Source organism: Limanda limanda, chromosome 16 (assembly GCF_963576545.1).
Source record: "Limanda limanda chromosome 16, fLimLim1.1, whole genome shotgun sequence".
NCBI lineage: Eukaryota > Metazoa > Chordata > Actinopteri > Pleuronectiformes > Pleuronectidae > Limanda > Limanda limanda.
In genome coordinates this window covers 7,352,095-7,375,155 of record NC_083651.1, presented here as the reverse complement: position 1 = coordinate 7,375,155, position 23,061 = coordinate 7,352,095, and the positions used below count along the sequence as shown (strand labels likewise).

Genomic DNA, 23,061 nt, shown 5'->3' with positions numbered 1-23,061 from the left:
CTGCCGTCACCTAATGGAAGTGTGTGTGTGCGTGTGTGCGTGTGTGTGTGTGTGTGTGTGTGTGTGCCCCTCAGTGACCTCCAGTTTCCAGTTGTAAACCTTCTCCTTCAGGTGTTGACCGTCACTTGAATCAGTTAATAGCTTGTTTCCAATTTGCAGTGACTGAGCTGTTACTGTGTTTTATTAAGGAGTGACACCTCTGACATTGCTGATGCCAACTCCTCTGTGATGGGTTTCCAGTGGAGCAGGTCCCCATTCATCAAATTTTCATGGCGAGTCAATCTTAAAGCGCTTAGACGTTTATCAGCGATGACGCAGGATTCATCAGGAGCCTCGGAGCATCGCTGCAGAGGACTTGTGAGAACGCTGATTATGAGTGATTTGTAAAAGACAAGCACAAAGAACTTTGTGTCACAAGCCGAAGGACAAGATCATTATATGTGGAGGAGCAGGCAGGGAGAAAAACAGCTCTCTTACACCACCTGCTGGTTCAAAGAGGGACTAACAGGCTCAATTAACTGTGAAGGTGTTACTGAGACGTGTGAAAATGTGCTGACACTTCTGCAGAAACATGTCCTCTCCATGAACCCAATCACTGCTACGACTCCAGTTTCATTTAGAAGTTAAAAGTTATTTACTAAAAAAACATACATTTGCTGAGAAAGCTCAACACAGAGCAAATTCAGAAAACACATGGAAATAGAAAAAGCATCTTGATCAATTTGAAGAAACATGCGCTGAAAAAGTCACTACACATGTTAATACAGAAACACGCTGCAAATACAGAATACGACAACGGAAATGTTTCCAGGGGACCAAAAAAAGTGATGTACCTGGCTGTAGGCCAATGGTTTATGAAGATCCGTCACCACTGACAATAGCAGACTTCACTCAATTATTTTGTTCGTTAAGACACGTACCTTAAATACTATTGTACTAAAGTATAATAATATTAAAATTTATTTGTAACTTCATTTTTTAAGGGTATTACTGCAAAAAAAAAGCAACGATTCCCTATTTGTTTCTTTCTTTCAAGGGACAAAGCAGAATTTCAAAAGTGAAACAAATTTTATTTCTTCGTACAGGCACAAATTTCCAGAAATTGAACTGGCAAAACCTGGAAAAGGCTCAAGTGTTGGACAGATAGATGAATGTAAAGTCAGTGCAAAATAAAAATATTAAAAAAATGTGAACAGCAGCAACAAAGTCACAGTGTTAGAGACGATCCCTGTTATTGTCATTGTAAAGTTAATGGACCACAAATGAAAAAAAGTTCATCTTCATGTTTCTGTAAATCAACTTTAGAATTCATCTTTTACAGAAAAAAAACTATATATACTATATATGTATTTGTACTCACACTACAGATAAGGCATATTCAGAAATATACAGAGGTAATAAGTGGCTAGTTGGAGGTTTGTGTTTGTGGTCAGTGCTGGAGACAATTGACTTTGTATCCTGAGAGGAAACCGACTGCTCCTTCCATGTCACTGTTTCCAGATTGTTTCACCTAGAAATTAAGGCAAATTATCCTGGATGCCATCTTGCGTTTTTTTGACGACTTTTGCCGCCAGAGTCTGAGTCGTAAGGATCGTTCACCTTGTTTTATACCCTCAAATAACAAATTAAAACCAAACTAATCAAAATGTTATGAAGTTAACCAACATCTGTGTGATAAAAAAGACCTAAAAATGACAGAGCCAATCTTCGAGAACATCTGATTGTCATGTTGTCTGTCCTTGTCCAGTCTGTGACACCTGATAATGACGGGGGTCAAAGACAAGATTCACACCAGCAACCCCTCCCTTGCTACCCTGGCCACTCTGAACCTTCCGTCGCCGCCAACCTCCGTTAACGTGCATCCTCTCCACAGGTCTCGTCTCTGCGTCTCCTCAGAGCTCCACGGTGCGCAGGTGGCCGCGAGGGGAAACCGCAGCCTGCACGCTCGGGGGCAAACACTCGGACTGCTCGGTGGTGCTGCCACAGCACGACCAGTGAGGCTTCCCGGGGTGTCCCTTATGACTGTGACCGCAGCCTTTAAATCCTCCTGCAAGATCAGGACAGAAGATCAGAAACGGCAGCCTGTGTCTTTTCTTTTCTAAAGCTGGAAAAGATCAGATATTCAGTGAAAGGTAGCTCTAACAAATTTTATAATAAGTGGCTTCCCTTTCTTACATTCTTCCACTCTCTCCAGTCCCTGCCCCCTGATTGACGGACCCCCCCCCTTTCTCTCTCTTTCTTCTTCCTTTTTATTTATTCATTTACTTATTCTTTTTTTTTAAATTTATACTGTGCAGCTTTAATACTTAATTATTACTTAACAGAATTTTCAGTTATTCATTTATCATTATTATTGTTATTTTCGTTGAATTGTGTAGTGTATTGTTCGCATGACCACGTTCATGTGGTCCATAAAATAAGAAAAACATCCTAGGAGGTAGACTGTATATCTTACTCTTAACCCATCGTGATGCACAGTGTTTTTATGGTGTCAATATCTCTATATATTGTTAATTGTTGTACAGAGATTATGTGATACTCAATGTAAATTTGACATTGATTCCTGTGCCTTACCTCCTAATAAAAATATTTGAAAAAAAAGAAAGAAACGGCTGCCTGATAAATATTGACGATTTGCTGATATGAGTCTTTCACAAACTGTATCTGTGTTTGCAGTTAAGATAACTTTTATTTTACAGATTAAAAAATATGCAGAAAAGATGTGAATTCATGTTCGAATTCTGTGTATTTGAGTTATAAAATAAAAGTTGAGGTTCATCTGTAAAATATGAAGAATTGATCAGTCTCCCTCTGATCAGGATCTCCTCCATGTACCTGGCATGGTTCCTGGGCAGCCACATCGAGCTTCCTTGGCTCCTCCGCTGGAGCAGAAGCAGCAGCAGTGGAACGTCCCGCTGTGTCGCCTCATCTTCCTCTGCACGTTCAGAGTAAACGGTGAACCCTGCAGAAGGAGAGGAGAGAGTCAGTCAGCTGCCGTGTGTCTGTCTGTTGGTCCAGGCCGACAGAAACCAACATGAGATAAGAGCAGACAGATTCTCATAAGTTCATTCTCATTCATCAACGTGTAATTTGACTTCTTGAATTGGTCCTATCCCATCTCTTGTCATGGAGGAGGCCTTTTCTGACCTATACTGCAGGCAGCCACCAGGGGGCGATATATTATTTGGGCTTAACCATTACCAGCTGTCACGTTGTCAGGATGATGAACAGTTCTGAGTTTCAAATTAAACTATTTCAAGATGCAAAGTAATCAAGAACAAGTGTTTTACGGCTATGGATTAATTCCCTGTGTTCTCATATTTTATTTTGACAAACTTGCTAGGTTGATATTTTACCTTGACGTGTTGAGCTCTGACACAAACCCACACTGAGTAGCTTCCCGGCTCTTCATGTGTGAACGAGACGCTGTACGATCCGTCGCTGTTGTCGACCACTGTCGTCTTCACAGAGCTGAAAGAAACACAAATCTCAAAAACAGCTAAAAAAACATAGTTTCTACCTATTTATCAATTTTCTAATACCTGAAAGTTATAACAAAGCTAACACGTCCCCGTCACTCACCAGTTTTTCTTCTCCTTGTGGACGACGCTGACCAGCACGTGTTCTCCACCTCGTGCCAACTGCTCTCCGGCGGAGTCTCGGCACACCAGGGTGAAGCGGCCCTGTTCGCCCTCCTCCCCCCGCTGCAGACCTGCGCCCATGAGGGGTCAAAGGTGAGAGGTCACACAGATCCGCTGAGCAAGAAAGTAAAAACAATGCACAGCATGGCCGACAGTATTTAACACCTGACTGTGTGACTGCTGAACGTCTGAATCCCAAAATAATAACCTCCCCTCGTCTGTGAAGGTTAGTTACATGACAGCAGGGATTTACGACCAGGGACAGCAGTGGTGAGGTGGGGTGATAAAACATGGCAGCTGTCACGCTCTTCTACACATTTATTCATGCACCTGTTATCTTAATAAAACAGTAGGATCTCACCCAAACTGCCTCAAAGTTGAAGTTATGAAAAGGATTAAACTTAACTGGAAGTAAGAGATCTAACTGATTGAGACATGAACATGCACAAGAGGCTGTCGGCAGCATGGAGGTCGTCTGTCCCATACTTGTGAACGTGACATCTCTAAAGCGCCCTCAGAGAAATCCTTTAAATTTGGTATAAATATCCACTCACAGATTAACCGATTTGATTCGGGTGGTCAAAGGTCAAGGTTGCCTTTTGGCCTCTTGGACATGATATCTCCAGTTTGTCTTTAGGGAATTTCTTCACATTTTGACCAGTCGTCACTTGGACCTAAAGATGAACTGATTGGATTGCAGAGTTCAAAGGTCACAGTGAACCTGGAAAACAAATGTAAGTAGCACTGTTTGGCAGAGGCACGCCGGTATTGTTGGGATTTCAAATTTTTAACTATAGCCTTTGCTGACTGAACTTTTAACCAATAAAGATAGAAGTATTTTTAGTTATATATTAGGCCTTCATACAGATTATTAGCAATAACCTTTTGATTCTCAGAATGTTCAATCTTGAAACTAGCTGGGAATGTGTGTGCGTCACAACGATGGTCAGTCTCACAGCTGTCTGATAAAATTCTGGAGGTCGGACAAAGTGACTTTGTTGACTTAATTCTGTTTCATTGCTTTGGTTTCGAGGATCCGAATGTTTACAGTCAGGATTGTTTTGATGAAGCAGAAAACATTATAATCTTTTCTCCAATTGTAAACACCTTTGGCCGTCATGGCATCTGCTGAGTGAAGGCCTTTCTTGAAGTAAACAGAATGCCAAGCAACTATAACGTCATTGGGAGTGTCTCTCTGTTCACTTCCGTATACCAAAAGCCAGGAGGATGGATTATGCCTACGCACTTCCGAGGAGGAGGAACGAAGATCTACTGCTATAAAACAGACAGGCGCCGGATGTTCATGGCGCTCTGATACAACTATTGTACTGGAAGCCCATTGCTTTGCTGTAACCTGGTTATTGCTCTCCTAAATAAATACTTTGATTGACTAAACTAAGTTTGGCTCGTTTTAACAGTATTTATAGTTTCTTCATAAGACTTTCTCAATGATGGAAGATTTGTTTCTGTTGAATTCTTTTGAACAGTTATTTAAAATACAGGATTCAAACACAGCAGTTATGACCATATGCCAATGCTAATGTGCTACGGTTAGAAATACTGTATACCATCATCGCTGCTGCTAATGGGTGTGAACTATCTGTGAATCTATGTCTGTGTGCTTCCTGAGCCGAGCAGCCAGCAGCTGTCGCCACTACAGAGCCAGCTGTCCCTAACCACATTTCACCTGTGAGCCTCGGCCTCGTCGTCCAAATCCACCACTTCAAACCCTCTCAGCCCACAGCCAGGGGATAATCGCCAGTAAGCCTCTGTGATTTCTGCTCTGTGATAGTCAACATACTGCACAGATCTGACCCTTATCCGCCCCCGGAAATGAAGCCAGACGCAGCTGGTGTAAAAGTTTGCTTGAAAACCGGGAGCTACAGATGTTTCAGCAGATGCAGTGACGCTGCGGTTTCAAGTCTTAAGTGTGTGTGCTTATGTGTGTAGCTGTTGGAAGGAGCAGTAAAGGATTATCTTATTTTAACAGAGGAATACATGAATCCAACGAGACAATTTTACTGTTTTTTACATTGTCTTTCATTGGTAGTAAATCATTTCTTAATCTCTAATAATGTTTGAATTATTTCAATTGTTGCTTTTATCCATCGAATTATAAATAAATGGCCGCCACAGTCTCCTTCAGGACAAGTTCATGTCTTTAAATTGTTTATTTAGTCCAATTAAAGATATTTAATTTAGTGTGTGAATAAAGCAGTGAATCGCACCAAATGTGTGGCCGAGGTGAATGTACAAACAGTTATTCTACCAAAAATAGGTACTGGAACAACACTTTAACTTTTGTAATTCACCTTCACTCAAGGTAAAGGTGTGTTTTTCTTCCTTTTGAAAACCCTGAAGTCTTTAACAGAAATAATTAATGTGGCTTGAAAAAGTCCAGCAGCCATTTGCAATATCACTTCTGGATCTACTTCCTCTTCTGTCTTTTACTGTGTGTGTGTGTGTGTGTGTGTGTGTGTGTGTGTGTGTGTGTGTGTGCGTGCGTGCGTGTGTGCGTGTGTTCATGTGTTTTGTTGTGTGTAAACATCCCCCCTGCTCGGCCTTCAGGCTTGTTGAGTCCCCTCAACATTCCTTTAGTCCCAAAGGAATTTCTGTCTTTGAGCCAAAACACCCGGGAAGATTACCATGTCTGCTCCAGTGGAGTCAGTCATCAACTCTCCAACTCCTCCCCCCACAACTCAAACACACACACACCCAAAAACCTGAATACTTAGATGACTAACAAAAAAGAGCAGGTCAACATTTTTAAGAATAAGACCGGTGATCCTTTCCTTTTGACATTTAAGCCAGTTGTTTCTGACGTGAATCTCTAATTACTGTGATCCTCAACGTTACTGATTTACAGGGGAAGCCCTTTAAATACCTGTTATCAGCTGTGTACAGGAGACTGTTGCAACATGGTGGTCAGAACCCCCCCAACAAGGCCCCTCGTCTAAGTTTCAGCCAAAAGCTTTGTAATTTAAAAAGTTTGGTAGAAGACTACAAAGTAAAAATGTAAGATGTGGGAATTTTGCATATTCTCATCAGGGTTTTACCTTCCCCTTCAATGGTGCACTTGCTGAGGTCCACTTTCTTAGAGCTGATGACCCCGACCACCGGGTAGCCCTCCACCTCCCCCGCCGGCTCCCCGGGCATGAAGCTGATGCTGCTGCCGTCGTCGGGGGCGACGGTTGCCGGGTGCGGGTCGTAGCTGCTCTCCGCCAAACTGGTCAGTCTCCTCAGAGTCACTCCTTTGACGCTCAGGATCTCAGTGTCAGAGCCGGAGCCCAGCAGTCTCTCCGCAAACTCCACGCTGCCTCGGACGTCCAGCAGCGCCTGCTTCAGCTGAGCCCTCTGCAGGTGGAGCTGGTTCCTGTCGAACAAACACAGTATGAAAAACAAACTGGTGGTGTCTTTATACTCTTTCATTATCTTTTCTGGTTGCATTAGGTTTCTGAAAACATTTATTAGTTGATTGAATCACTAATGTTGGGCTGGAAAATGTGACTTGCACCATGATCACGTTATTTTGTGATTTATCCACAACAGCTTACTTTTCAACTTGATCTTGTAAATTCATGATTTTACCTCAGAAATAATATAAACAACCACATCTCTAATTCTTCAGTTGTCACAGACCTGATCTGTCGACTCTCCAGTGAATCTGAATTGATTCAGCAAAGAGATAACAGAGTTATATTTTCTTTTGAATATGAATGTCAGGGCTTACGGAATCCTGGATGACACCAAATCAGCAGAAGGGAGGCTTGTTGTGTTTTTTTACTTTTGAAGAAGGGGTTCTGTTTACTGTATTTGTTTTGGATTTAGCCGCAACACTGTTACCAACATTTACCCCTGAAACTCCAAAAGTTTTCTGTGGACTCAAACATTAAACCACCGGCATAGGAGGGAGTAGATAATGAGTGAATTTTCATTTCTCAGTGAACTGTCCCTTTGATGATCAGATCACACAGTGTGAGCCCGTACATCCTGAGCTTTGGTTTTTAATCATAGACTCGTACAGTTTGAGTAGGACTTTAAAAACGTTCTTTCTAAAATCGCACAGTGAATGTTCAGCTTAAGTTTATCTCAAATGAGAACTTTTACTCCTTGTTGAGAGTTTGAGTCAGACCCTATGATAAAGTCTTCAATTTAGTCCCGGTTTATGTGTTTGCTTGATAAACAAACGTTTTATTCTGAGCCGACTTAGATCTAGTTAAGTACAAATATGTGTTTGACAATATTAAGATGTTGTGTGTTTGGCTGGTACCTGCGTTGGACACGGAGCTCCTCCAGACGATGCAGCAGAGACAGGCAGTGAGATTCCACAGCACTGGCGTAGCCTCGTGCAAACGCCCTCACCTCATTGGCTGTCATATCCACCCGTGCCTGCAAAGCCTCCTGGGAAACGTCCACCTGTAGGAGAGGAAGAAAAAATATCAAAGGAACCTCTAGAGGTTGGTTTGAAGACTGACTGTGGGATAAACACTCTCAGTGGGAAAGTTCACCTTCTGCAGTGACTCCTCCAGACGCTCCAGGAGAGGTCGCAGTTGCCCGGCAACCAGCTCTCGGATGCGGTCTCCATGGCGATCGATGACATCATGCGTGGGACAGCAGCGGTGGTCGCGATGCAGCGTGACGGCACAGTCCAGGCAGACAGGCAGGTCGCAGGGCTGACAGAAGAGCCGCAGCTCCTGGCCGGGGTGGAGGGGGCAGAGGACGGGACGGCTGAGACGACCACGAGACTTCAGCTCGTCCAGACCCTGAACAGAGTGGGACGCTGTTCGCTTCTGCCGCCTGCAGATTTATTTTATGAAAAAGTTTATGGTTAAACTCTGAAATATCAAATCTGGAGTACGTTTCTTTGTCATTAGGGTTTGATAACAACATCTTAGGAAACACTAGAAGCAAATTCCTCCTGCCGAGAAATTTGGAATGGGTGCCTTCTGCGGCCGGGTCGGAAAGTGACTTTTTTTTTTTTTTTCTGGGGGAAGAGAATGTGTCAATTTGAGAGAAGGAGATACAGAGAGAGAGAGAGAGATACAGAGAGAGTTCCAGAGAGAGAGATCCAGAGAGAGGGTCTCTCCTATCTGGAGAGAGAGAGAGAGAGAGAGAGAGAGAGAGAGAGAGAGAGAGAGAGAGAGAGAGAGAGAGAGAGAGAGAGAGAGAGAGAGAGAGAGAATGTACCTGTTAGAGAGAGGGAGAGAGACAGACTTGCTGCTTTAAGAGAGAGAGACAGACCCAGAGAGAGAGAGAGACTGACTGGCTGCTTTAAAAGAGAGAGAGAGACTTGTTCCAGTAGGTGGCGCTATCACTAACACTGCATACACACTCATAGATCTGTTCAGGTCTGGAACCTGATGAAGTGTGTGCGATTTGGGACCGATGGCTCAAACTTTCACTTCATACACACTTAAACAGGAATCTGATGAAGAACCAATCACATTGCCTTTTCAAAATCGATGACAGTTGTTTATTTAAAGACAGAGAAAATTAATGTCTAAGCAATGCCCTCATCGGGACTTGACCTCTTGACCTTTGGGTCACTGTCACTCTGCTCTACCCACTGCACCACTTTAAATAAATAATTACACACTCATATATCTATTCAGGTCAGTGTTAATTTTGGCAGCTATTTTTGATTTAGTCTTAGTCTTAGTCTTTTGACGAAAATGCATATTAGTTTTAGTCTAGTTTTAGTCATTTTTATCCTTCTTAGTTTTAGTCTAGTTTTAGTCGACGAAAACAAATTACATTTTAGTCTAGTTTTAGTCGACGAAAACAAATTACATTTTAATCTAGTTTTAGTCACATTTAATAGCCACATTAAACTCCTTATCTTCCTTTCTCAGGTCCAGGGACCCCCTGTGTTGTGTCTACAACTGCGTACTAGTCTAGCTTGCAGTACTTAATTTTCACACTGACCACTAGGGGGGGCTATCACTGTCAATAAATACACACTCATATATCTGTTCAGGTCAAGAATCTGATGAAGTGTGTGCGATTTGGGACTGATTGCTCAAACTTCATTTTCACACTGTCCACTAGGGTGCGCTATCACTGTCAATAAATACACACTCATAGATCTGTTCAGGCCTTGACTCTGATCATGTGGCCTGATTTTGGGGTTGATTGCTCAAACTGCATTTTCACACTTCCCACCAGGGGGCGCTCTCAGTAATACAGGAATGTGTATTAAAAAATCATTGACAGTTGTTTACTAAAATACTTCACCACTCCCCCTCTGAAAGGCAAAGAAATTAAAAACGTCAATCTTCTGTCTTCAGTGGGATTCGAACCCATGACCTTTGACTCACTGATCCTCAGTTCTAACCTCTACTCCAAATATATTGGTAAACAACACTTGTGAAATAGTATATATAAACATCTCACTCTCCCCTATTCTCACTATCCCCACTGTGCTCCCCTCCCTCTGCGTGTGTAACACGCTGATTGACGCAGCTGGGACAGACAGAGAGTGACAGATTGCGCTTCAGGATGACGTCCCGAACAAAATACTCTAATTCAAAATCTATAACTCCTATCCGTGAAATGAAAACACCGTGAGAATCACAAGGTCTGGCCGAACAAGTACATATCTATATTATTGATCAGAGTCCGAAAATGAGGCCGTTCTAGCAGTTTAGAAACGTAGTTCTGCTTTCATAAATCTCCTCCGAAAATTAACATTGAATCCTATGAGGGGAGATTTTTTCCACACTCTAGCGCAGACTTCAAACAAATACTTGTTACTCAAAAACTATAAGTCCTATCTGGAAAATGAAAACATTCTGAGCGTCACAAGGGTCGACACTACAACCAGATATATTTTTTATTCGCGAGAGCTCAGAAATGAAGCCGTGAGGGCAATTTACGTTTTATGAGACAGTTTTAAACTTTCCAGAAAAATCTTCAAATTTAACATGGGATCCAATGAGAGATTTTTCCGGCGAAACATTCCTCGATTTTCAGACACGCATATAAGCACATGTCCGAGTGATTTGAGAGTGACATCACTGCGAAGGAAACATTCTCACCACCTCAAATATCTAAAAATCATGTCTCAGGACCTCTGTTTTAGTGCCGAAAAAAGGCTCTTTCGGCACTCAATTTCAGCCTCTCGCTCTTTCGGTAGAGCGAGCTTGACTCCCATTCATCGTTTTTGGTCGCGTTATCGCGATTTTTGTGCGAACCGGGGGACGATTTAAAATTTTGAATATTAGCACACGATTCGACGTAATTCCGCAGGTTTATTTGTGGGTCTCGTGAATGTGCGACAAAATTTGTAGGAGGAGAAGCGTGCCAAACTTTTTGGCAGAAGAAATAAAAATAATAAGTATGGGCAATAGTAATATTAAACCCCTAGGAGCCTAGGGGTGCCGGCCAGGGGGCGGCACCCATAATTAAATCAAATACAGCGAAAAATATATACATATCTGCCGATGTATCTGAAAACAATGAACGTTACACAGAATCTACAGGCCCACTAGAGAGGAAAATAAATACAGAGCTACATTTGAACCAAATGTTGTTTGTGCTGTTTCATATAGATTAGAATACTGTAGAAAAGTAAAAATGAATAGAATAGAACAGAATAGATTAGTATACAAAGGAATAGACTAGAACAGACAATACCTGTGGGCCTGGCAGCAGAACTCACACAGGTTAACACAGCAGACCTCACAGTGGAATACAACAGAACAGAATGGAATAGAGTAGAGTAGAATATAATTTAATAGATTATTATAGAATAGAATAGAAGAGTACCCATGGACTTGACACAGAAGTCACACAGGTTAACACAGCACAACAGAACAGAATAGTATAGAATATTATAGAATATGATAGATTATTATAAAATAGAATGAGAGTACCTGTGGGCCTGGCAGCAGAGCTTACACAGGTTAACGCAGCAGAACAGAATAGAGTAGAATATGATTTTATAGAATATGATATATTATTATAGAATAGAGTAGAAAAGTACCTGTGGGCCTGGCAGCAGAACTCACACAGGTTAACACAGCAGACCTCACAGTAGAATAGAACAGAACATAATGGAATAGAACAGAGTAGGGTAGAGTAGAGTAGAGTAGAGTAGAGTAGAGTAGAGTAGAGTAGAGTATAATATAATTTAATGGAATAGAATAGAATAGATAATTATAGAATATAATATAATAGAAGTGTACCCGTGGGCCCGGCAGCATAACCCACACAGGTTAACACAGCAGAACAGAATATAATAGAATAAAATAAAATATTATAGAATATGATATATTATTATAGAATAGAATAGAGGAGTACCTGTGGGCCTGGCAGCAGAACTCGCACAGGTTAACGCAGCAGAACAGAATAGAACAGAATATAATAAAATAAAATATTAAAGAATATGATATATTATTATAGAATAGAGGAGTACCTGTGGGCCTGGCAGCATAACTCGCACAGGTTAACACAGCAGAACAGAATATAATATAATAAAATAAAATATGATAGAATATGATATATTATTATAGCATAGAGGAGTACCTGTGGGCCTGGCAGCATAACTCGCACAGGTTAACACAGCAGAACAGAATAGAGCAGAATAGAATAAAATAAAATATTATAGAATATGATATATTATTATAGAATAGAATAGAGGAATAGAATAGAACAGAATATTATAGAATAAAATATTATAGAATATTATAGAATATGATATATTATTATAGAATAGAATAGAGGAACAGAATAGAACAGAATATTATAGAATAAAATATGATAGAATATGATATATTATTATAGAATAGAATAGAGGAGTACCTGTGGGCCTGGCAGCAGAACTCGCACAGGTTAACGCAGCAGAACAGAATAGAACAGAATATTATAGAATAAAATATGATAGAATATGATATATTATTATAGAATAGAATAGCGGAGTACCTGTGGGCCTGGCAGCAGAACTCGCACAGGTTAACGCAGCAGACCTCGCAGCGGCTCTCGGAGCCTCCCTCCCCGCACAGGTCGCAGCTCAGCGGCCGGTCCGACAGCACAGTCTCCAGGAACACGGCGTCCAGCGCCAGGTGGTCGGTGCTCAGCCCGGAGGGTCCGGAGGGAGGCAGGTCCACCTCGGAGTCACAGTCCGGGCAGAGCACGGTGACGGCGGCTCGGTCCTGCTCCTGCTCCGGGCTGAGGGAGGCGAGGGACCGGGAGAACGGCTCCAGCTGCCCGATGCAGTCCGAGCAGAAGGTGTGGAGACACGGCAGCAGCTTCGGGTCCCGGAACAAGCGATCACACACGGTGCAAAGTGCCCGAGGACTCCTCGACTGTCCGGTTGCTCCATGTTCAGACTGGTCCTGGTTCTCTGTCTGCGCACACTCAGACATGGTGAGACACGCAACTCACAACAAACCACTGACACACAACAAACCACTGACACACAACCCTCCTCTGCACTCCTGAAACTTTTTCTCCACAAAGTTTCTGTGAAGTTCGAAAATCTCTGGAGAAGTTCGCTGTGCTGCGTTCATGGTCCCGTGGGACAGATGACACCTCAACCTCCTCCAGACCAATAGGAAACCTCTCAGGGGCGGTTCAAAGACCCTGCAGGACCCTGTGTAGCAGCGTGGGACCCTGACTGACCCCCTCTACTGGCAGGAAGGACAAACACGCCTTCCTCAGGTCGGTGGAGTTTTAAATGTATTTCAGTCTTGTAGGTTCATACAGTGGTGTATAAAGTACTTGAAAGCCATACTTGAGTAAAAGTACAGTTATCTTACCTGAAAGTGACTTCGGTAAAAGTAAAAGTCACCCGTCAGAAAATGACTTGATGAGTAAAAGTCTTAAAGTAGCTAATATTTAAAGTACTTAAGTATCAAAAGTATCTGGTGTTGAAATGTACTTAAGTATCAAAAGTAAAAGTACAAAGTGCTTTTTATAGTAGTCCTATACAGACACAAAACAATCCAAAATGTTTCTCCTCAAGATTTATCTCAACTGACTGAAAAATTATAACAACAATATGAATATAATGTATGTAATGTATAATTTTACAAATTTTGAACCCTAGATGAGAGAGAGAGAGAGAGAGAGAGAGAGAGAGAGAGCTGCGTCAACCTCCGCTGCTCAAGTACCGAGCCAGTTTGAGAATGTAAGAAGTATAAAGTACACATATTTTTGTTCAAATGTAACGAGTAAAAGTAAAAAGTCGTCAAGAAAATAAAAACTCAAGTAAAGTACAGATACGTGAAAAACACAAAAATGACAAATGACAAACATCAGAGGAACAAAATGTGTTTATTGGTGAAAACTATGCGTGTGATCTCAGCATCTTAACACATATACAATTCCCGCTGCTTTTTAAAAATGTGGCTTCTAACTTTTAAAGTAAAACATTTCCAGGTGTTTTTCTGTGGCCTGTTTCACCACCGACAGAGAGAGTAATCCGTTTCTATGGTGGTTTTCTTTTGTGCCCAGGTAGCAGTAGTACCAGTAGGTAGCATAAGGTGGTGAACAACAAATATAATAATAATATGATAATAAATTATACAATGAATTAACATTAAGTCAGTCTATGCAGTTTTTAAATCTTTCAGTTGATATCATTGATTTTTAATTGTTGCCTCATCGGTTTCTTTCAACTTTCAGCTTCAAGTTTTGCTTTTACATTTCTTTGTTTTTTCGTCCATTTTCCATCCACTGTCTTAATCCGTCATCTCTTAGCTTCTGAGTTCTGTGTTTCGTTTTTTTATTTAAATTATTTAAATTAGCTGTTTTTTATGTTTAAACATTGCTCCGGTCTTTCCTTCAGCATTCATCTCCCAAGTTTTTGTTCAGTATTTCAGACGTTTTCAGCATCATCTCAGTTAATCCTCCATCTCTCGGCTTCCACGTTTTCCTCAGTCTTTTTTCATCCGTCTTTGCATTTATTTCAGCTTTCTTGTCTTCTCCCAAGTTATGATTCTGCACATCAGCTTTTTTTATCAGAAACTTTAAGCTATTTCAGCTATTTCCTTGAGTCCAATTCGCTTCAGTTTACAGCTTCCAAGCTTTGCTTTTATTAATCTTTTCATAAAATCTTAATTTGCTTGTCAAATGATTTCAGCTTTAAGCATCACCGTGAAATTCAATTGAATATATATCTCATGTTCAGACAGGGGACAAACAGGTGACAAATTAAAGGAAAAACCAACATACAGTTGCAATCAGAAATATTCAACCCCCCCAAAGATTTTAAGGATTTATCAACAAAAGTTGACAGCAAGATTCTGCCTCGATGACTTCTTTATGAGTTGAGTGATACAGAAAATCAACACGGAAAATGCATGATGTAGTATTTGTGTGTAGCAGTATATTTTGTTAAGATAGCCATATCACAATTATTCAACCCCTACATAATATTGTGGTTTTAAAAGCTGTCTGACTAACATGTTTTGTCCTCAAGTGGAGTTGAAACATAATTTAGCCTTTGGGAACTCTGTACTGATCCTTCATTTGCTTAAGCTGTGGCAACAATAAAGGCCGGCGCATGCTTCTGCGTTTTCACGGGCCCGGAAGCGCAAGAGCCCTTTGGATAAGACTACTGAGTTTTGGGTGACAGTTCTCTGGACTGATGAAACCAAACTGGAACTGTTTGGACGTATGGACGAGCGGTATGTCTGGCGTGCAAAAGGACAGGCTTATGACTAGAAGAATACCATCCCCAAAGTCAAGCATGGAGGTTGGTCAAAGATGATGCGGGGCTGTTTTTCGGCGGCAGGAACTAGCAATCTTGATAGTGTACATGGCATCATGGATTCACAGAAATACCAGGCCCTTTTAAAGAGGAATGTGATGCCTTGTTTTGACAAATTAAACCTTGGTGATCAGAGAACTTTCCAGAAAGACAATGATCCCAAGCCCACCTCCAAGTCAACCAAAGCTTGGTTGAGAAAAAGATCCTGGAACGTCCTGGAGTGGCTTTCTCAGTCACCAGATTAAAATCCGATTGAAAATCTTTAGTGGGATTTAAAGAAAGCAGTTGCAGCACTGCAGCCATGAAACATCACTGAGCTAGAGGCTTTTGCACGTGAAAAATGGGCAAAGATTCCAAATTGAGAGGTGTAAGAAGCTTGTCCGCACTTACCGCAAACGTTTGTTAGAAGTTATAAAAGCTAGAGGATGCGCCACTAAGTGCTGAAGCTGGGGGTTGAATAATACTGCACATGCACATGTGTTGAAAGAGTTACATTTTTCATTTGAACTTCAAAGTTAAGTCAACTTCTGCTGTCAAAATAACTAAAATACGCATCAATAAATATCATTTGTTGTTTGATGAGTTTTTTTGTCATTTATTGTCATTATCTGTCGTCCACATCACTATAATGTCTATTGAGGTGAGGGGGTTGAATATTTCTGATTGCAACTGTAAGTAAGTTACCAACAGGTGGCCTCACAACAGCCTCAACACACCTTGATATAAAAATAGATCTCCTCTCTGTCTGTATGTGACTCACATGTCTCGCCAACCGTTCATCTCATCAGCTTCACGCATGTCATGTAAATTGTTAAGGGCCCAAGTAGATGCTAAATTGAATTTGGTGCGAATTGGACTCATGATATATCCAATTTGAATAAACTTTGAATGAACAGGTGACCAGTGCTATGTAGCAGTAGCGACTGGAACTCAAAGTAAGTGACGTTGTGCATCATAAGTTTGCGTTCTGAGTCGAGTCGCACCACGCTTTGAATAAACAGGTGAACAGCTCTTTACTTCAGGTTCTGTGGACTGAGTCCAGCAGCAGCTCAATTACTGTAGGTCACTTTTACAGTTTCAGAAAGAAAACTGCAGCCAGCATCACCACAGCCGCTTTAGAACTAACATTGAACTTTGTTTTTCCTAAAATTTGTCACCATCTGTATGTCTGCGTGTGCGTAATTAGGTTAGGTTGTAGATGCAGAGGATGCTGGTGGTCGTGATACTCAGGTGAACTGACACCAGCAGGGATGAGGCTGCACTGAAGGTGAAGTACGAGTCCTCTGATACAGCAGAACCTGAAAAATATGAAAGAAAATGTTTTTTTTTACTACAATCTTTCAACTAATCTCATTGTTTACGATTATTTTAGTATAGCTTTGGAATTTATTGGTTAATTAAAGAATTCCTTATAAATTTGAACTGTTGTAATGTTGTATGATGAATGTAAAATAAATGTTGCATTATTCCTGTATCCTCCCCCTGATCCAGATCTGTAACCAACTTTAATGGGCTCTCTCCTGACCCCCAGCACATCCTTCCACTAAGTTATTTGAAACCTGTATTATCGTTTTTGCGTAATCCTGCAAACTAACAGGGATGAAAAGAAAATATAAATATAAAATATCACCTGTCACCGTTGCTGTAGAGACAGAGATCACCAGGTTGTTTTCAATCCTGCAGATGTAGGTGTCGGTGATGTTGACTGGCACCGTGCTCGTAACACTGTATATTTTGTTGGGGCTCACTGAGAAGTTGGTGTTTCCCTGCAGGACTTCCTCATCCGGGTTCAACCACGTCACGTTAGGTTTAGGGAACCACTTGCTGGCATGAGCCGTCAGCACACTGTTAGAAAGTGTGAATGTGGGGGCTGTGAAGGCTGAAATCACAAATCCATCCAAATTCAGTTAGTAGTCTGCTCCCATACATAGCAAGTAGTTGTGGCCCAGATATGGCCCACATCCAATATTGCCTAGATCATTGCATGTTTGCCGAAAAACGCCCACATTTGTTTTGGGTTTATTTAGGCCACGTTTGCTATTTAACATCTGAGTTAAAGTTGTTGAAAAGCACTTATCAATTGTTTATGCATGACTTTTAAATATTTGATACTTGTGGTAAAGTGTCAACAGTGTTCTAATTTCCAAAGCAAACACTCAGAGAGACTGGAAAGACAAGTCGTTGCACCTGCTGTCCTGAGATGAATGTTGACTGTCCCTCCGCCCTGAGAGGAGCTGATGCTGCACGTGTACTCGCCCTCATCGCTATGCTTCACTTTCCTCAACAGCAGGGAAGCGTTCCCTGTAGCCAAAGCTTCAGAGAACAGCTCAGTTCTCCCCTTGAACTGTGAGTTCTGGTCCTGCAGGTTGGCAGCTCCGTTATTGTACTTGTAAACCACTCCACTTAGACCCTTCTTCTCCCAGGTGACCGACACCTTTGTGGCAGTCTGCTTGAGAAGGTAGCAGCTGAGGAGCGTGTCCTGGCCCAGGTTTGCTATGGGCGCCGTGTTGCTGCTCAGCACGGCAGAGGGCCCTATGTGGGAGAAAGACACGGACACATGCAGACCCATGAGAGAAAATAAATCCAGGGATGAGGCCCTGACAGATTTCAATCACATTTACTGAAAGATCATTGTGTTTTTTGTTCCTGAAGCAAATTTAAGAATAGTCCAAGAATTTCACAGGTTCTGTTCTTGTTCCCGTTAATTTTTTCTGTGGTGCATGTTGAAGAATATCCCTTCTCAAAGTGATTCTAAATTCCATAGTCCCCAATCTGGGTTTAAAATGTTGTTAAGTTTATTTCAGTCAAATATAACATGAGGATTCAGATTCAGGCTAATCAAACACATTTCCCTCTTTTTACCTCTGACTAGATGTTTTCATTACAGTTTCTCTGTTTGTTGCCAAATTTACAAAAAAAATGTAAACCCATTTTATTGAAACCAGAAGACCAGAATCAGAAGCATAACTAAGTGTTTAACACATTATCTTTCATTTGACTGGACTTTTATCATCCTCATTTCTTATTTCAATTGATATTTACTACTAGGCACTGGTTTTGCATTACACTATATTATAATTTAATTTACAAAACACCTTTTCGTTCACTTGTGTTTTTAGACTTAATTCTGTATTGTTTCATTTACTGTATTCTGTTCTATTCTATATTATACAGTTACTGGCACAATAATCTTCTTCAGGATTCAGGAGGCTTACTTCTCTTAAACATAAAATGTCAGAAAACCTCTAATACAAATATGAATTGGATAAATGTGTGTAGCTGGGGATATATCAACTCATTTAGATGTTTACCCTTTTCATCTGCAATGTCTTACTTTAACAAACCAAAGCATGTCATGAACTCAGGTAATCTTTTGCTTCCAACTTACTCCTCCCTTAATTACCATGAATTAGATCATGTAGTCACAACTGTCATGGAAACATCCAGAGAACATGACACAAACTTAAACACATATGCAAATACACATGCTCATAACAGGTTTTTGGTTACCATTACAATAAATGGCTTTAGTTCAGACAAATAAATACAGCTAAGTGCTGAACACACTGAAGTTTCCCCTCAGGCCTGACGGGGCCGACATTCGGACAAACACATGGTTCTTACGTGTGAAGGCAAAGGAGAGGAAGAGGATGATGATGGCCGCGATTATGATGATGAGGACTATCATGCTGCACAAAGAAAAACACAGTGAGGAAACTGTGGGAGTTTCCGTTACAAAGAAACATGCAGATGAACTTTACAGAAGCTGAGAGCAGACATTTCTCCGGCTGTAGGAGTGGTGCAGAACATTTAGATTTTCTTTATTTAAAATATATATTCAACACTCTAAAAGTATGCCTGAAGTTTTGCATTAAAATTTGAATGAAGTTGAAGTTTCAAAAAAGTGTTTTCTCAGTTTTATAAATATATCATATTAGTTATACAGACATATATATTTAATGTATCTTATACTTTAATAAGACTTATACTGCTTCATAAGTGTTTAAGTTGCATTTCCCCTTAGTGGTGGAAGTATTGTGCTTAATTAGTTTAATATATTTTATCAAATTCTTATTGTTTTTATAAATTAAAATTACACTTATTTCATATGAGCTCCTTTCTTCAGATTAGATTCTGTTTTATAATTATATCGCACCAGGTTAATTTGTTTAATTTAAGGTCAACTGCCTTGATGGAGCATTTTTTCCTTCAAGCCACATTTATTGTAACTTTTATCTCGTAAGGCACAGTTTATTTAATTTGATCATATTTTATTATATTTTATTCATAAAAGTATGGTTCTTTTACATTCATTTATCAATATACAGACACCGGCTAAGGCATGTTTTATCGTATTTTATTCATAACAATGTTATATTTCTAGATCAATGAAGATATACTGTACTGTCATGTTACAACATTTGAGCGTTTGAGAGATTTTGTGCTTAAGCTTTAAAGTGCTATAAATAAATCGAAATGATTATTATTTATAATATTATTATTATCTTAGAAGTTTAGAAAGGAAAGGTTCCTTTGGTTGATCGGCTACATCTCGTATAACAAGAAGCTCCATCACTGCTCACAAACGAAAACAAGATCTTCTTCAATCTTAGTACAATATATGTTATAACCTGAGATCTATAGTAACCCATCACTGTTAATGTAGAACAAGAAAGTATAACTGTAGTGAAGGAGTTGAACGAGTCTTCAATCCCCCGAACGTTTCCAGAACTAGTCACCACCCACAGAGAGAACAAACCTCCTGACCCCACCTGTAGAAGAGGATGTTCCCGAGGACGCTCATGGCTGCCGACAGATCCTCTCGACACACTATCCGATCCTATAGCTGAAGTTAAAGGTCCAGTCATGCCATTCCTGCTATATATCCTCTCATCTCCTCTCTGAGCAGAACAGACGTGCTCAGTCTGCAGCTTTTTGTGTTTGGCCTCTTGCTCTCTCAGCCCTAGAAGCACAACACCATAAGTAAATATTACCTTTAAGGCGTAGGCTTCATACCTGTTGACTTATCGTCATAGTAACCAATTTTCTTATCTATTACAGACGGTGGCTAACTTTCCCAACAAAGCTCCTTCTGTTCAGCCGCTAGTTTCCCTGAATGACGGGTGGTTAGTTGGATCTTAAAATTGTAACGTTTGATGTAAAAAGGAAATACATTTTGTTAATTTGTAAACTCATTAAGTTCAGGTAGAGTACCTGCATTTTGTTCAGAGGATAATATCATATATATAAAGACAAAAGAAAGCCAAGTACTTTGAGCTTCCTCTGACACTTTACTCAAGGCGGAGTTCTCTGGCAACATGGTTTATAGTTCACACAGCACAGGACGGCTAAACTAATTCATGTATCATTACATCATTTCTCAATGCCAAGTAGATCTAAGGTAACCTAAACTTTTTTAAAACAATACTTCTGTTTCAAAAATCGCTACTCATTTTTATGTCACGATTATACAAACAGATTATGATTGTCTGATTAATCCATGAGAAGCTGCTACAAGTGACACTAACACCTGCTGGCCATTTACTGTAACAATTGACTAAAAGTTCACGCTTTCGTCCAAAAAAAATTTGATTTATGAAAATGGAAGTACAGCCGTGGCCAAAAGTTTTGAGAATGGCACAAATATTCATTTTCACAAAGTCTGCTGCCTCCGTTTTTAGGAGGGCAATTTGCGTATACTCCAGAATGTTATGAAGAGTGATCAGATGAATTGCAATTAATTGTAAAGTCCCTATTTGCCACGAAAATGAACTTAATACCCCAAAAACAATTTCCACTGAATTTCAGCCCTGCCAAAGAAGCACCAACTGACATCATGTCAGTGCTTCTCTTGTAAACAAGGGTGAGAGTGTCGACGAGGACAAGGCTGGAGATCCCTCTGTCATTCTGATTGAGACAAAATAGCAGACTGGAAGCTTTAAAAGGAGGGGGGTGCTTGAAATCATTGTTCTTCCTCTGTTAACCATGGTCACCTGCAAGGAAACACGTGAAGTCATCATTGTTTTGCACAAAAAGGGCTTCAGAGGCAAGGATATTGCTTCTAGTAAAGTTGCACCCAAATGTACCATTTATCTGATCATCAAGAAGTTCAAGGAGAGCGGTGCAATTGTTGGAAGAAGGCTTCAAGGCACCCCAGAAAGTCCGGCAAGCGACATGACCGTCTCCTTAAGTTGATCCAGCTGCAGGAACGGGGCACCACTAGTGCAGAGGTTGCTTAAGAATGGCGGCAGGCAGGTGGGAGTGCATCTGCACGCACAGCGACACAAAGACTTTTGGAGGATGGCCTGGTGTCAAGAAGGGCAGCAAAGAAGCCCTTTATCTCCAGGAAAAACATCAGGGACAGACTGATATTCTGCCAAAGGTACAGGGATTGGACTGCTGTGGACCGGGGTAAAGTCATTTTCTCTGATGAATCCCCTTACCGATTGTTTAGGGCAGGGGTGTCCAAACTTTTTGTCCCGAGGGCCAAATACAGAAAAAAATACGAAGGACTGGGCCACTCACGCCGCCACGCCCCCCTGCCCTGGAGTGGACTGTTGACAGTCGCGTCGCTCAGGGCGAGGGGGCGTGGCGGCGTTCTGAGGGACAGCTAGCAAGTCAGCAAAGCAATTCACCGCCAGACCACTAGGCGGAGTAACGTTTTTTGTCGAAGAAAACCTTAGAGACACCTTCTTTGTCGACTGTTTATTACTTTTTCTGGAGGACAAATTTGTCCCTGATCTTTTTTACACAGCTTTGTACACTCGTCGACCTGCATATCGACGTCAGCCGAGATAAAAAATTACATGTAATCTCCTTCCAGGAATTGCAGGTCATCTGCGTGTCCTTGTATTTAGTCAGTGACGGGTTATACAAGTGGTCATACTTTCAGATCTCTTCTGCCAAGTGCTCTTCTATTTGGTCCATATCCGTTCTTTTAAATCTTCCTTGGTTTCTGCCGGTATTATGGGGCATGAAACCGGAAATATGACTCTGGAAAGGATGTAGTTAGCGGACCAATCACAGCCTTGCGGGCTGCGTGAGGCTTGCGTAGCTTTGTCATATAGTTACAAAAATTGGTGAACGCCCGCAAGCACGAAAGAAGGAGCACGCAAGGGGCTCTTGCGTGCCCCTTTTTGCCTGTCTCTGAAAACGCAGAAGCATGCAACGGCCTCTCTCCTGTCGACGAAGCCTGGCCCCATAAAGCAAAACAAATTCTTTAAGTAAGTGCCATTTGAGCGCTACTAAATTTTGAGTTTCAAAAAAAAAAAATATATATATTTTTAGACATTGAGGCGGGCCAATTAAAAATGGATGGCGGGCCGCAGTTGGCCCGCGGGCTGTAGTTTGGACACCCCTGGTTTAGGGCATCTGGAAAAAAGCTTTTCCGGAGAAGAAAAGGTGAGCGCTACCATCAGTCCTGTGTCGTGCCAACAGTAAAGCATCCTGAGACCATTCATTTGTGGGGTTGCTTCTCAGCCAAGGGAGTGGGCTCACTTACAATTTTGCCAAAGAACACAGCCATGAATAAAGAAAGGTACCGAAACATCCTCCGAGACTAACTTCTCCCAACCATCTAAGAACAGTTTGGTGACGAAAAATGCCTTTTCCAACATGATGGAGCACCTTGCCATAAGTCAAAAGTGATAACTAAGTGGCTCGGGGAACAAAGACCAGGAAATTCCCCAGACCTTAATCTCATTCAGA

The 23,061-nt window shown here is 41.1% G+C and overlaps 2 protein-coding genes across 2 annotated transcripts; both read right to left on the bottom strand.

The window, feature by feature from the left end:
• Nucleotides 1–1,049: 1,049 nt before the first annotated feature.
• On the bottom strand, nt 1,050–13,137 carry trim45 (tripartite motif containing 45). Its single transcript, XM_061088645.1, has 8 exons — nt 12,564–13,137; nt 8,150–8,438; nt 7,912–8,057; nt 6,698–7,014; nt 3,583–3,712; nt 3,357–3,471; nt 2,836–2,962; nt 1,050–2,047 (listed from the first exon to the last, which is right to left on the bottom strand). Exons 1-8 carry the CDS (start codon nt 13,004–13,006, stop codon nt 1,893–1,895), a joined length of 1,722 nt encoding a protein of 573 aa, XP_060944628.1. The 5' UTR covers nt 13,007–13,137; the 3' UTR covers nt 1,050–1,892.
• Nucleotides 13,138–16,536: 3,399 nt separating this feature from the next.
• vtcn1 (V-set domain containing T cell activation inhibitor 1) lies at nt 16,537–20,158 on the bottom strand. Its single transcript, XM_061089291.1, has 5 exons — nt 20,127–20,158; nt 18,979–19,043; nt 17,542–17,886; nt 16,985–17,233; nt 16,537–16,652 (listed from the first exon to the last, which is right to left on the bottom strand). Exons 1-5 carry the CDS (start codon nt 20,156–20,158, stop codon nt 16,537–16,539), a joined length of 807 nt encoding a protein of 268 aa, XP_060945274.1.
• Between the last annotated feature and the right edge of the window lie 2,903 nt (nt 20,159–23,061).

What these genes read in the sequence shown, in the direction of transcription:
- vtcn1 (XM_061089291.1), bottom strand. Translation starts at nt 20,158, where the DNA reads ATGAGCGTCCTCGGGAACATCCTCTTCTACAG. An exon ending in CATTCATCTCAGGACAGCAG is followed by an intron (nt 17,234 to 17,541) that starts GTGCAACGACTT and finishes TTGTGATTTCAG; the next exon opens with CCTTCACAGCCCCCACATTC. An exon ending in CTCTACAGCAACGGTGACAG is followed by an intron (nt 16,653 to 16,984) that starts GTGATATTTTAT and finishes CATATTTTTCAG; the next exon opens with GTTCTGCTGTATCAGAGGAC.
- trim45 (XM_061088645.1), bottom strand. Translation starts at nt 13,006, where the DNA reads ATGTCTGAGTGTGCGCAGACAGAGAACCAGGACCAGTCTGAACATGGA. An exon ending in GAGCTCCGTGTCCAACGCAG is followed by an intron (nt 7,015 to 7,911) that starts GTACCAGCCAAA and finishes TTTGTTCGACAG; the next exon opens with GAACCAGCTCCACCTGCAGA. An exon ending in CTGCCCAGGAACCATGCCAG is followed by an intron (nt 2,048 to 2,835) that starts GTACATGGAGGA and finishes CTGATCTTGCAG; the next exon opens with GAGGATTTAAAGGCTGCGGT.